The following is a 15,130-nucleotide window of genomic DNA, read 5'->3' on the forward strand; positions in this document are numbered from 1 at the left end:
AATGGTGCATCAATATGATTATTATTGTTAACAAATGATAAGAAAATCGAGTGAACTGGTGATATATGCATGATGTGCTTGAAAACAATAATGTAATTGATAAAAAGAACTGCATGAAACATTGCAAACTGATATGATACACAACAAACATGTATACGGACACATAAAATGCTAGTTGATGTCATATTAACCGTATCAACTGGTGTGGAGCCATATGACATGGTACAAGATGTTCTATTATACTGTAAAAGAAATAATGCATGCACAATATTGTAGTCTTTAAAACATCTGATGAAGTTACACATTACCAGATTAATCTTTTTTATAAAAAAAACATTACCAAACAAATAATTAACTACCTCTGTCTATGTAAATTGTTTGAACTATCTTTGTCTTTCGATAAGTTTGGCCCATATAGCATCAAGTACCAAACGTAGCTCTTTACTTCTTAGTCCTGCTCCAAAGCCTGCACAGATACCATTGATTTTGATTATGTTGTATATTTCATGATCAAACATCTTCATACGAAATTGAAATACAAGGGAAAATGTAAATTCAAGAATTTAAGTGTCTACTTCTACCTGCTGCTGTAGCTCTACTGGGCCCCCTTGCATTTTGTGTGGGGGTACGAGAACCTGTTAGTATAACAAAAAAGCAAACAAGATCCATAAGTTTCATAGATAAACATTCAGAAAGACACATGCACACAAGCAAGTGCTTGATATCTTATATACAAAAGGTTTGGGCTTATATACAAGGAATTTTACTTATTGACTAACTGACTAACTCCGTAATCCTTTTTTTTTTTTATCATACAATTCTGGGCATCAACGAGTAGCTTGATCAAAATATTGAGGATTATCATACCCAATAACCAATTCCCAATTCCCTCTCTTGGGTTATAATACTTGAACGCTATGTTAATTTAGAAAAATGGTAGGATCATTTGACCTCTTTTTTATAAATCATCTTCCGATTTATAATTTTATCATAAAAGTTTAGAAATTTTTTTATGATATAATTACGTCCATTGAGAAGAGTCTCATATTTTTTTATACAGAAAACCATCATGTTCTAAGAGAGTCAATTTTGATTGCAAATTTAAAACTTTTTCTTCCAAGAGTTTGCATTTATTTTCTAATGCATCTTTGAAAGAATCAGCAACTTTTACTTTTTCAAGAGCATCAAGTTTTTGATAATGTAATTGGAGCCCTGAAGAGTAATTTGCTTCATAAAGTTTCTTCCAATGATCAATTGAAGTTTTTTAACCCTCAATAGTTTGATTTTCACTATCTTTAGAACCTAGATTTGCATGAATTCCATCAACAAATGCATGGACTTTATGAAGAGCATCTTGTTCTGCTTTTGAAATATTTTCCAGTGCAATTTGTTGATGTTCCAATCTCAATTTGTACAATTTAGCTTTGTGGTTGTTTTGAAGATTGGAGGCAAGATCCCAACTACTTTCTCGTAAGTTTCTAAAAAAGTTGAGGATGTACCTCATGATCAGAGTCGGAGATAACCAGAGCTTCAGAATCATCCACCTCATGATCAGAGTTGGACATATCCGAAGCTTCGGAATCATCTATATCTTGCACATTGGTCATCTTTACAAAAGGTGAAACTACGTGATGCAGCTCAGTTATTTTGTCCGTCAAGCCCGTGTTTCTTTTCTGAAAAGTGAAAACACAATAAAAATTGTCCTTGAAAGTTAATATCACACAAGGAGTTACGCAAAATTAAAAGCATGTAACCACCTGTTAGTTTTGTAAGCAATAATTGCATGAAATAGTTGACAAACAAGCAGAAATACTAAATCTGTAATTGGGCAGACCGTTGAGTGTCTAAATACAAGTATTGTTCTGTCACTCAAACAATCCCTCCAGAAACAGTGCTTAGTAAACTTCACTTCTGCTGTTTTCAGTCCATAAATGTTCTCTATTGCACACATTTCTTTTTTCATTTCACGAGAACTAGGTTAAAGAAGATCCAAGTAAATTCCTTCTTCTAAAAAAACTTATTTGTACGGTAGAATTATATGGTCTACATGAATAGCAAGCCTTTGCAATAACAACGATACCCATATTTCTCTTTTCAATAGAGAACAATTAACTAGAAAGATGATGAATGTATCATATGAGTCAGAAACTCAAAGAATATGTTAGAAAACCGGGTAAAGGAACTGAGAAATGCAACTCATTAAGGCCAACTAAAGGACCTAATGAAGAAAGCCCGGAAACTAATTCTTGTAATCTTATCCATCAATCCACTTGCGAGATAATTTCAAATGCATATCCACCAGTAAATTGGCAGAAGGGACAAGAATTGCTATTTCCAAATTCAGTATTACTAAACGTGTCTAGTTCCAGACCTTACGTTGCAAATTCAATTTGCTAAGAATGAGATCATCGGATTTGTTAAAAGAAATCTTCAACTGACTTATATTATTACATGAATATCACATGAGGTAGTCATGTCAATACACATACGAAAAGAGAAGAGAGGTTAGATATAACATCATACCTTAGAAAATGACAAAAGACTACCTTTTACATTTTGGGCTGTCTTCTTAGGTGATGGGAGATCCGTGCTGCTATTTTCCGCAACCTCTGATATTATAATCTGTTTATATTGAAAACAAAAGATTTAGAAAGGAGAGAAATGGCTGGAAAGACGGAAAATAAAATTTTGAAATAATTACATTTGGCTTGGAAGGGATGCTAGATGAAGGTGGAATCTGTATAGATGGAAAAATTCTGGATCTAATCATATCCGCTTGTTGCTTCCACCTTGGGATACTAGCACTGCCACTCATTCTTCATAAAAGTAACATTCATATTGTTTAGTTAGATTTGCATGCTTAAGTTGATACATTATTTCTTTGAAAGCATAGATAGATACACAAGTTATTACTTACTTCTTTGTAGAGTCCAGTCCAAAAGAATTATCAGTGATCGTAGAAGTATGCATTTCGGAGTAAGCCTTACTGTGGTTGTGTTCATTTGAATATGTGACTATGAGCATTGTCAAATCTTCCAAGCTCCTTTCGACGTATTTTTTTGCTGGGCAACCTCTAATGCTGATACACCTGTAATAAACCCTGATGACAAATCCAACTAAGTTACACGGGAGAATGTAATGTAATGTTGGTGGGTGGGTGGGGGTAATGCCCTTGATGCAGCAAAAAAAACTACTAGTGTTAAATTTTTTGTAAAAGCCCATATGTTCTTATAATGCCCTCAGCCCAAACTTGTGATGCCCTCGTCTCATCTCAGCCCAATAATAATCCCTATTTTATATTAGAAACTGATTATACAACATGGGTGGGGGGACACGGAACGTCACTATTAGATATTATTTATAGTATTTGATTTGTAATGTTTTGATGTAATTAAATACTTTTGTTTGATGAGGGGGCTAGATGTAAATGTCTAGGTAGGTATGTATAAATAGCCCCTCATCCCCTATTTTGTGAAACCTTTCACACTCTTTGATACCAAACATCCTTTCACTCATATTTCTCTCTCAACACACACATATACACATACGATTTACATATATACATGTAATCATGAACTTCTATGTTTTACATGCGGTATCAGAGCAAAATCAGTGTATCAGCGATCCATTAGCTCATCTATGGGTGATTTTGTTTCATCTCGTTGGAAATTCATGATTTGATCTCGTTTTAATCATTTTCTCAAAACTGAGTTTGTTCTCGATTTTTCGTACCTTCCTCTCTTAAATCTCATTATTTTTTGCTTCTTACTTTCTTTTGTAGTTGATCTTATTTAGATATGTTTAGATCATCTTTCTATAGCTTAATCTTCACTTTCCTTGACAAAAACATCGAATCCATAGCTTAGATCTAAGTTTTTTCATCAAATTTGTGATACTCGGATCGCATTTCAAAAAATGAGTTTGTCTTTACAAACTCGGTTTTACTAGAAGACAAATAGTAAAAGGGGACAAAAAGTACATCGTACCTGCCAGAAGGAATATTTTCCGACATCACCAACCGTTACTCACCTGAAACTCAGATCGTGTCTCACATTTAAATTTCTTTGTCCTTGTTATCTTTTGTCTTTCTTATGCTTCTAAATTCCAAGTGTTTAATCCGAGTTTCTTACATTCTCGGATAGAATATTATATTAATTTTATTCTAAGTTGGCTTGAGTGTGTGGTGGTTAAGTCCCAAATTCGAGTTTCTACATACTCGGATTTACATTCTCAGTTAGATTTTGTACTTTGTACTGGTTGGTTTCTGTGTGGTTGTTTAGTTTCAAAACTGAATTTCTCACAAACTCAGATCAGTTACCTTTTTCTCTTTCATTAAGAGGAACCTTTAAATTTTCTAAGTACTCAATCCGAGTTTCACCAAACTAAATTTCTTCTTCAACAGTTACAATTTATTCCAAGTTCTAAATCCGAGTTTCTCTCAAACTCAGTTTTCAAACTTGTGAATTATTATTGCTTATCTCATCATGTCTACTACCAGAGATGCTCTTTCTTTGGGTTCAGATGCTCGACCACCAGTTTTCTTTCGTGGATCATTTTACCAATGGGAACAAAGGTTCACAGATTTCATAAATCGACAAGACTTGGGTGAACTCATCTTGAAATCCTTCAAAGAAGGCCCAGCTGTCTTTACTCAGCTTGGCACTGAAACTGTCCTTACCCCCTCACAATATAATGTTACATTGTTACCCAAAAGAACAGGGCCAATGTTGACAAACTTGCAAAGTCTTATCTCATGCAAGCCATTGTAGATGACATCTTTAACAACGTCGACTTGTATAAAACTGGTAAGGCCATTTGGGATGAAGTCACTGAACATATGGAAGGTTCGAAGATGCCATCCAAACAAGAACCAAAAATGCCTTCCAAACAGAAGGAAGATGAGCCATTAGCCGAGATCTACACCAAATTCTGCAATGTGATAAATGAACTTCGAAAGAACAACATCAACAAAAACCACAAACACCACCTCACCCGAATATCCAAGATTCATCAATTTCTTTACCACCACTTAATGAATTGCCACTCCCAAAAATATCTCATCTCCTGTACAACCTCACCTTAATTCTCAGTCAGAACATTCTTCTTCACCGTCTGCCAAGATATTTTAAGGCAGAATGAAATCCATGGCTCGCAAGACAGGCTACTCATCTAAACAAAGAAAAACTCAACATGAGCCAGAGTCTGAATCAAATACTCACTCTTCTGCATCCTTCTTTGATGATATATTTGAAATACCAAAGGAATAAGGTCGAATTGAGGGAGGAGTCAAAAATACCAAAGAGGCTAAGTGGTATGGGCTAGGTACGGGGCATAAAGAAAGTGTTGGTCGGCCCTTCGAAGGATGAAACCACTTTAAAACACCGGGCTGACACCTCTAGGTTAGAAAATGAGATCTCCCATCTCTCGCATGCACCGAATATCGATTGTCGCACTGATTCTTCTCAAGAAGAATTAGTTGCATTTATCTATGGGACAAAGCCATGTCCTTCACCACTGATTTCTTTGGAAATTAGGGGTGACTTTTTGTGGAAGTACATGTCCCAAATTCCTTTTTTTGTCACATGCACCAGAGTCTAGAACCCATTAAAGGGCACTTCAAGCTGCTCATCTGAGTGGGGGAGCCGGAACTAGCATAGAGATTCAAGATTTACTCTTGTCTCGAGGATTGCTTAGAAATCCTGCCATTGAACATCATGTCAACTTTGAACGCAGGCATTCAGACTTCGTCTATTGGGTTAACGGGCAATCTAAGTTACCCCGATGTGGATTCCCTTGACACTGAAAGTCTTCAGGGAGGTGACCTTCGGGAGTTTTCCTTGGAGCAGGATGAAGATTGTAAAGCCCCATAATCAACCGTCGGATCCAGGGGAAGTTGTGATTCCTTCTGGTCACACTGTTGAATCACTTGAACCAGCTGTTGTGTCAACGACTTCTCAGTCGGGTCCTGTTTTGCTTAATACTTCCAATCTTACTGCTGATGAAATTAGAGTCATTAAGGGGGAAAAACAATTGATCCATCTCCAAAGATTCCCAAACATAAACAAAGACCAATCATTCCTGATTCTAAAAAGGCTCTCTTCCTGAATCGTCCAACTCGTACCACACCTCCACCTACTTCACCCACTCACATCCGACTGTACACAAGAACAACACCACCACCTCCAAGAACAATAACACCCATCATTTCATTTCCAATAACACCACCAACCTCTCCCAATGTTTCACAACCAACATCACCACCACCAATTTCACCTGAAAGCAACACGAGCATGGACGAACTACAAAATCTCCTCAATGCCACTTTGCTACAAAGCATTATTGGCCACTCTTCAAGCACGACTCACATTCGAAGAACAAGAGACAGAACTGCGTGAGATGAAGATGCAAGCTGATTAAGAAAGGGAAATTGCTCAGCAACAACGTGAAGCTCAACAGAAAATAATAAGAAATCTTGAATAGTCCTTCCCGGCAGTGTTAACTATTAGACGGGACGATCCAGGTTCTGAAGATTATGGCAGTGACAAAACTGAAGAGCTGAATATTGATGAACAAATGGATGATAGCGTTAATGTTGGTGCTGAAACTGATGATATGGAGATGGATGATGATATGGAGATGGATGTTATACCAAGAGAGCCAGCAACCGAACAAGAAACTGTCTTCCCTGAAGGCCCTCCAGCCTTGAACACATTTACATATTAATGGCAATTTCCTATATTATGTGTATCCAATACTTATGACGGTAAAAGGTATCAAAAGGTGCACTACATTGACATAGTTAAAACACTAACACAACATAAAACCTAGGTCTACCCTGACATCCTAGCAATCTACTAACATGAAAGGATCCGGTTATGAGGCAAACCCTCAATATGTTTAGTTGTCACGTATATGTTTGTAAAGCATATGATAAATTATAAATTATGATATTTTTCAGTAGAAAAATTTTTACTAAGAGTTAATAAGTTATAACCAATTTGTAAGCTTGGCCAGTTTACAATTGGGATTCCATTATTTGAAATGCTTATAAATTTTAAAGTACTTAAAGCAAACTAAAGTACCTGGGATGTGGAGAACCCTTAATAAGCTTCTGACCATATTTCCTCCAGGAATATTCATCTGGAGGTATATCCTCAAGCTTGTTACTAATCGCAGGTACTCTAATTGACCACTTGATTCTATGTTTTCTGATCAATAAAACCACATTACAGCAATTAGTACACCTGAAAACACCAAATTGCACCTGAAACCACATGACCACATATAAATAACTTTAGCTATAAAAAGGTTTCGAGGTATACATGTGAACAAAGGTTTTCGTTTTGGAGGATGCAAAGATGAGCAAAGTTGTACTATAATAGACTTCATTCATCATCTTCATTATTTTTGTTTCTATATAATTCATATCGTTACAAGATATTCATCACCTTGAGTACATTATGAAAAAAATATTAATTGGGAACAAACACAATATCTCGGGAAAAAAACATCACAATACTTATAGTCCCGACAAACCAAAAGCAAGTTTACTACTAAACTCAGCTTAGAGAGACATCTTAATTGGAACAGGGGACAGAATAGAAATAGAGATCAACATAACATTAAATGAGACCTTGTAAACCTCGAAATCCACATAATCTTAAGCATCCTCCAATTCTCCAAAAAAAAAACCACTGGTTTCACATACGATATAAAATTGACTAGCAGTTGACTATTAGAAAATCATCTTGATTCAAAGTTTCTATTGGGCAACATCACTTTTCACTAATCCGAATCATGTTTAAACAAAAAATCATGGAGTCAAAGTTACTGCAATAAAGAAAAATTTATCTGGAGACGATTAATAATCACTAATCTGAAATTACATTCACGAAGACTTCGCCGGCAATTCTAACGATGACTCCGCCGCCACTCTCCTCCCCATCCGCCTCCGTTTCCTCTGAGATTCCGCCCCCGCCTACTCTTTAATCCCGACACCGGCATGGGATCTCAAGCATCGGTAGGTCATCTTCATACATCCACTAGAAGCGAATGGTGGTATTTGTCTAATGGTGGTGTGCCCAGAGGGGAGATGGTGTGGTATTGTGTGAGAAAGTGGGAGATGGAAAAATGGGAAGCAGGAAACCAGAGGAGTATTATGGTTTGAAAAAAATAAAACCATTAAAAAATTTAGTTTTATACTGAACTACCTAATGCAACTGATCATTATAACCACTGAAAGAATTGATAGATACACAAGTCATTACTTACTTCTTGGTTAAGTGCACTCCAAAAGAATTATCAGTGATGGTAGAAGATGATTCTGCTGGAGTTGAGGAAACACTGATTCTTGTCATATATAAGTGACCACTGTTTTTGGAGATAGTTAATGCTGACTCGGTTGCACCTGTGTAATCACTGGCTAGCGAAAGATAGGGGATGCTTGATGCTGATTTGGTTGCACCTGTGTAATCACTGGCTAGCGAAAGATTGGGGATACTTAATGCTAATTTGGTCGCACTTTTGTAATCACTGGCTGGTGAAAAACTGGGGATGCTTAATGCTGATTCGGTTGCACGTGTGTAATCACTGGCTAGTGAAAGGCTGAGACAAGTATGAATTCCGTAGTTTTCCCAGGTGGATGGGTCATCATCAGATCTTTCGATTTGTTTCTCTGCTTCGCAACCTGTGCATCTGTAATAGCTTCTGCAGGTTAAAGAGTAGTATTTTAGTTCCTGCCTTTAATCTTCAGATTACACACATATCATATGTCAGGTCAAACCATAACTAATTTAAAACCTCTTGGTGTCGTAAGAAGGGTCACAAATTGGCATGTCACATTCGCCTTGGTTTCAAGTTGGTGAAAGTGAAACATTTAGATAAACTTAAACAAGTAAAACAAAATAACAATTCCCATTATGATTAATACTTCTATGCTTTTTTCAAATAATCACCAAAGTACATATATATACATTTTACCTTGCCTTCTTTTAGATTAACCATGAACAATTTTACCTGCATTTAGATCAACCATGTAACAACAAACATAATGCACACACATATGACTTACTTCACAGCAGAATCAAGGTGGTGATTGACAGCCTTCTTATCATAGTCTGTATCTTCAGTTTTTTGGATTTCATTAGAAGATGGCAAACTATCAGTATGAACTGGATCAACATGTTCCAGATCTTCCTTGATAGACTCATAGTTGCACCCTAGGTAATGATACGTTAATGAGTTTTGATCTACGTGTTACTTTAAGATTAGCACTGGAAACAGATATTGAACACCTCTAACCATAAAAATCAAGAAAGTATGGACACCTGAATTATAGAACTTGAACTGAATCAAATGAACACTCAAGACTCTTGATAAAACAAGTTGGACGTGTAGATGTCAACTTAATTTCATGTTTTATAAATAAAAAAAAATGCCCGATCAAAGTAAACAGAGCTTTAAAGATATCATATTAAACCCTCACCAAAATGAAATTTACCATGATGCGATGGGATCATTTCAAGGTCGAGGAAATGTTTGAGCGAGTTTGTATCTTCTGCTAATTGATCCATCAAACCTCCATCTCTTTTGAGTGGTACAAAGACATTCTGCCATGATAATTTACCATGCTTTAATGCATCCCACCACTCAATCTCTCCTTTTATCACCTTTGTACCACTAGATATTTCCATGTCAGATAAATAGTTGAGCTTCATACAATTAAAAATGAGTAAAGTATCCAGTTGTGGTGCAATGCTAACACCGTCAGAAATACTTACTAGCTCAGGTAAGTCTATAAGTGACACCTTCCTCAAACTTACAAGAAATGGACCATTACTCCAAGGGTTAACCTCCCCCAAATCTACAAGGCATTTAACTTCAGGACAGTCTTCAACGATAAGTTCAGTCAAGCTTTGCATATTACCCAGCAAACATCCTGTAAAAATGCTAGTCAACTTGGGACATGTATGCAGGGCTAGGATCCTTAGACATGATAGACTATTTCTGCCAATTCGACCCTTTGAAATCCTTTGTAGCTTTTTCATGAAGTGAATGCTCAAGAATTCCAGCGATCCAAGTATTTCATCTTCACTGTGACTTGTTGAGCTATTTTCATGTATATATAAATCCCCATGGTCAACCAGGGTTTGCAACTCATTGCACTCCATTAACAAACAATATTTCAGCCTCCTTGTGTCAAACACCAAGAGCTTCTCAGCATTCCAATGACGGCGTAAGTACAAAGCTTCAGCATCTCTAATTAACTCTGCAGTTTCATTAGTGTAACCTTCACCATTCATGTATTTCACACATTTCTCCAATTTCAGAAAACTCTCTTCCATATCAAGTTGCACGGAAAATGGAAGCTGTTCACAGTGACCAATCATAAATCTATAATTCCATAAACTTGAAAATATAGGCACTCGAAACCTTTCAAGCCTTAAGAACTGTTGCAATGCTTTAGCAGTTGGAAAGTACAGCTTTAGAATTTTAATTTCTGGTAAGAAAGGAAGATCTCCCATGATAGCTTCCAATAGTTCAACCTCCCACCATTCAGCTTCTGGATCCACACTTATACTTAACTCCTTCAGCTTGCTGAGCTTGGAGATCATCATTCGAGGAATTATGTACTGTATGCCATATCTATCTTTCTGGTCATCTGCGCATGCTGACAAAGATACCCGCAAATACTCCAAAGTCTCTAAATTTCCAACTTGTTCAGGAAGATACATAAGCTCAGTTCCTTCGAGATCAAACAGCTTCAAACGCTTAAGTGCTCCAACTTCAGGCGGTACTTCCATTAAGAGAGTACAATCTTGTAAGATAAGTTTTTCAAGTAAATATAACCTCGAAATGGATGGAGGCAAAGACTGTATGCTTGTACGGGATAAATCTAGTACTTGAAGGACTGGTATATGCTGAAAGAAATAGGGAGGTATCATTGTCAAACTATTGTTCTCCTGTAAGAACAATTTTGCTAAATATGGGGAAAAAGAAAGTTCTGAGCTCAAACTAGTGATATTGCAATTGTTTAAGTTCATCTCGTCTCCATCCAAACCATTCCTGGCTAAACGCTCCATTGATCCTAGTAAACTTAGGGCCAGGCTTCACGCAAACACAATATTTCTCATTTAATCATCGGGTATATACTCACTAACCCCAACCTCTTCTTCTATGAAATCTACATCAACAAGAAATCTATTATTGTTGAGTCATCTGTGTGCCCAATGTACATCAATGAAGCATCATCAAGTAATACCCTCTTGCATTATTAACGTATATTATATGTTTGGGAAATCGGGATTTTTCCTAAATAGTTCCTGCACATAGAAAAACAGATACACCATCAGTTGGTGGTTCTTGTGTCATGGTTGTCAAATACATGCTACATATGACATTGCACCTGTTTAAGAGTTCTCAACATATATATTATCCATGTTTTGCAAACAAAGGTTGTGCGGATGTCAGTATGAAGGGATATTATTAGCAGGGGGTCAGATGGGTAATGTCATACGGAAACTGTACACGGACTGATTATAATATAACGAAAAATCACAATAATATTTCATAGCTCCCACTAGGGAAATGATTTGTAGTTTTGTAAATATCAAACACTGATTCATACAAACACACCAATAATATAGAATATATCTCACCATTTCATTTTTCATGTAAATGAATCACTTTCATTTCCTATAATGAAAAGTTCTAACTTGATAAGAATTTTTTTATAAGAGAATCAAACACCAATTTGCTGGATATCCAGTTGAAATATCAAAAACCAACAATGCACAAGTAGGTTGGTTATGAATAGCTTGAGTGCAAATCACCTCTAGATTCAGAGCAGTGATTAACTAATGAAATTTCCAACTAAGAAGTTCTTTCGACTGGCAATCAATTACCTTCCGTGTCCAATATCCTGCACACGTTGAAGACCATCTCCAACCCAAAACCCAGTTTTATCCCATATCTCAGTTTTACATTATCACATCAGCATAGCAGTGAACATAACACTGATTCTATTTTTACCTCCAACCCTTCAATTTATGTCTAAGTTTTATAACCTAACATTTTAATTGACAAACACTTAAACACACCTAAAATATATTAAAAAAAAAAAAAAAAAGAAGAAGATTCTCGAAGTTATAGATATAAAAATGAAGCCATAAAACTGATCATAAACGGCTGAAGGTCCAACAGTATGAAACTGAGATCTGGCAGAAACTGTTGAATGATCTAACTAAACCATTGTTACATCTCGGATCTTCTTAAACTACTCGAATACAGCAGAAATTGTTATATGATCAAACTAAACCAAGCAATTGAGCAAAGCTCAATTGGTACCTGCATCCGCAAAACACATAGGCCAACTGGAGGGTGAGAGAAGGAGGTCTTGGGTTCAAGCCCTGCCTCCAGCATGCCCCTGGGGGAGTTGTGTGGAGCTATTCCTTGTGAGGTGGACAATGGTTGGTGCCAAGAAGGCGCCCGGGGTCAAGGGTGTCCTCGCTGATCTACTCCTTTTGAGAAATTTGACATCCTTCATTTGTGGATCAAATTTATACTAAAATTGCTTGAAGAACAATTAATAGCTAAGCATTAAACTCCACATGAAATTCTCTGTATAAACTGATTTAATCATATTTACTAAACCAATCATGTATTTATAGCACAGATATATTGTGATGGTTCTCGAGTACGAGATATAGACTTCAATTGACCAGATATCTCTTAGAATCATGGTATCACTTTCCGAAAACAATAATTCAAACTCTATATGTATGGGTTTCACGATAAATTTTGGGAGAATAATCATAAGAATCATAAATTTTTAATTTTGGCAGAAATCAAACTGCTTTCACTAAAGAGTATTTCGTGTTTGTGTACTACAAACACGAAATACTCTTTAGTACACAAACACGAAATACTCTTTAGTGAAAGCAGTTTGATTTCTGCCAAAATAAAAAATTTATGATTCTTACGATTATTCTCCCAAAATTTATCGTGAAACCCATACATATAGAGTTTGAATTATTGTTTTCGGAAAGTGATACCATGATTCTAAGAAAAGAAAACAGATACAATCTAAAATATTACAATCTAAAATATTCTGTTTTCTTTTCTAGAGACAAACCAACAATGGTGAAAGATCGTTTAATTGAAGAAAACACCCCTTATCTCCACTTTTGTTTTCCAAGAAAAAATAGGAACAAATAACGAGATCAAACTATAGTTTTCCAAAAAAAAATATCCAAAAACACTCAAAACAGTTTTACCCACTTATCAAATTTTAGAAACCTAAAAGTAGAGTAGGGCGTGTTTAATTGTGAAAAACGTTTCCTAGTTTTTCATTTTCAATTTTCCAAGAAAATGAAAAGAGTTTTCTAATCTCTTGAAAACAAATGAAAATTTTGTAAAGGTGTTCAAAACCAGAAAATGAAAAACAACTTGAGGCTTTCAAAATTTGAAAAATGGAAAATGAAAAGTGAAAGACAATATTTAAAAAAAAAAGTGATTCTAATTTTCCATAGAAAAGTGGAAAAAGTGTTTTCTGTTTTCATGGAAAACATTTTTGGAAAACTGTGAATTGAACGTTTTTTCTGTTTTTCATGTTTTATTGGAAAACAAAAATGAAAAACAAAGAGTGTTTTCCCCAACTAAACAGAATAGCGGAAAACAGTGTTTTCTGTTTTAATGGAAAGCATTTTTAGAAAAATATTATTTGAACGTGTTTTCAGTTTTCCACGCTTTATTGGAAAACAAAAATGGAAAACAAAGAGTGTTGACCCCCACTTAACGCACCCTTAACTCTCCCCACACACAAATAACTCACATACACTCCACCAAGTAGATTAGAACATGTTTACTAATATGGAAAATAAAAATGTTCACAACTAAACGCAAACTCCCCATAAATTTCCTCCATAACTTGAAGAGATTATAGACTAAGTCATCATGGGTCATGTAAACCACGTTTAAAATTGTCCATTAAGTGATATGCAAAATCACATATAACTATCAGTGATATGGTAACTGTTAGTTAAGCTTGTAGTCGATCAGTTTAAGTCTATAATCTCTAATTAATCAACCAAGTCACTGATGAATCAAATTTTGATCAGCTGAACACTCACGTATGTGAGCCAGCACCTAAACTCACTGATTTCATAGTCAGTGATGCCTTACTCCCTCATCGGACCGAGGGCACTACCCCTGGCTAGACCCCCTTGACCCTAGCCACTTGGATCCCAGATGTCAATGACTTAATGAATACACATGCACACTCGATACTCCAAAATAATGACCATATCCACTAAATTATTAACAATATAAATAATAATAATAATAATAATAATAATAATAATAACTACACGTTACCCGCGCAATGCGGCGGTGGTCGTGACAATGCCGTTATAGTGAGGGGCGAGTGTTGGTGGTGGAGACGGCGTCGAGTGGTGTGCATAATTGATGTAAATGGTTAAATGAAAATATATTAAAGAATAAATGATTGGTAGTGTAAATGTTATGGGGTAGTGTATGCTGAAATATTTTAAAGGGTCCTAACTGAAAATATTACATATTTTCTAACACTCCATAAATAAAAGGGTTATTTCTTTTATAATATAGTATAGATAATAATAATAATAATAATAATAATAATAATACATTTATACTTTACAAATATACAAGCGGTCATAAAAGATACACACTAAGGCATAAAATTATGTTAACATTGATATGTTATGTACTGAAGCATGATCATCAAAATAAAATATATATCATAAAATTTAGTTATTAATGATGAACAAATTAATGTATATACCTTGAAATATTGAGTCAGTCTGAAAAGAGAAGGTAAAGAGCGGACTTGACTTGTATGTGTTGTTGGTATTTTTTTTTTTTTTTCTTTTCTCTTTTTGTTTTTTAAAGGCGACTTGACTTGTATTAATGTATTGTATGTTTCCTGGTGCTTTCCACTTGTATTAATGTGTTGCTATATTATGACAACGTAATATATAATGATCAAAACAAAAAATCTATGCATTAAGAATTTAAAAATAGTTAAGTTTTAAATATGAAAATAATAAACATTAATATATACATTTAGACAAACTTAACAAGATATTTAAATTTT

At 35.4% G+C, this 15,130-nt stretch overlaps 1 protein-coding gene across 2 annotated transcripts; it reads right to left on the reverse strand.

Moving 5' to 3' along the window:
• Nucleotides 1–137: 137 nt before the first annotated feature.
• LOC122596627 lies at nt 138–14,880 on the reverse strand. 2 transcript variants are annotated; one of them, XM_043769237.1, is made up of 11 exons: nt 14,819–14,880; nt 9,500–11,321; nt 9,071–9,218; nt 8,272–8,706; nt 7,083–7,208; nt 2,918–3,100; nt 2,702–2,816; nt 2,524–2,622; nt 1,500–1,673; nt 582–635; nt 138–466 (listed from the first exon to the last, which is right to left on the reverse strand). In XM_043769237.1, the coding sequence occupies exons 2-11, from the start codon at nt 11,079–11,081 to the stop codon at nt 449–451; spliced, it is 2,934 nt and encodes a 977-aa protein (XP_043625172.1). In that variant the 5' UTR covers nt 11,082–11,321; nt 14,819–14,880; the 3' UTR covers nt 138–448. The 2 variants fall into 2 exon arrangements, with proteins under 2 accessions (XP_043625172.1, XP_043625173.1); XM_043769238.1 differs by lacking the exons at nt 138–466; nt 582–635 and having other exon boundaries at nt 1,555–1,673; nt 2,547–2,622.
• Between the last annotated feature and the right edge of the window lie 250 nt (nt 14,881–15,130).

The sequence above is a fragment of the Erigeron canadensis genome, chromosome 4 (genome assembly GCF_010389155.1).
Source record: "Erigeron canadensis isolate Cc75 chromosome 4, C_canadensis_v1, whole genome shotgun sequence".
In the NCBI taxonomy this organism is placed as follows: Eukaryota; Viridiplantae; Streptophyta; class Magnoliopsida; order Asterales; family Asteraceae; genus Erigeron; species Erigeron canadensis.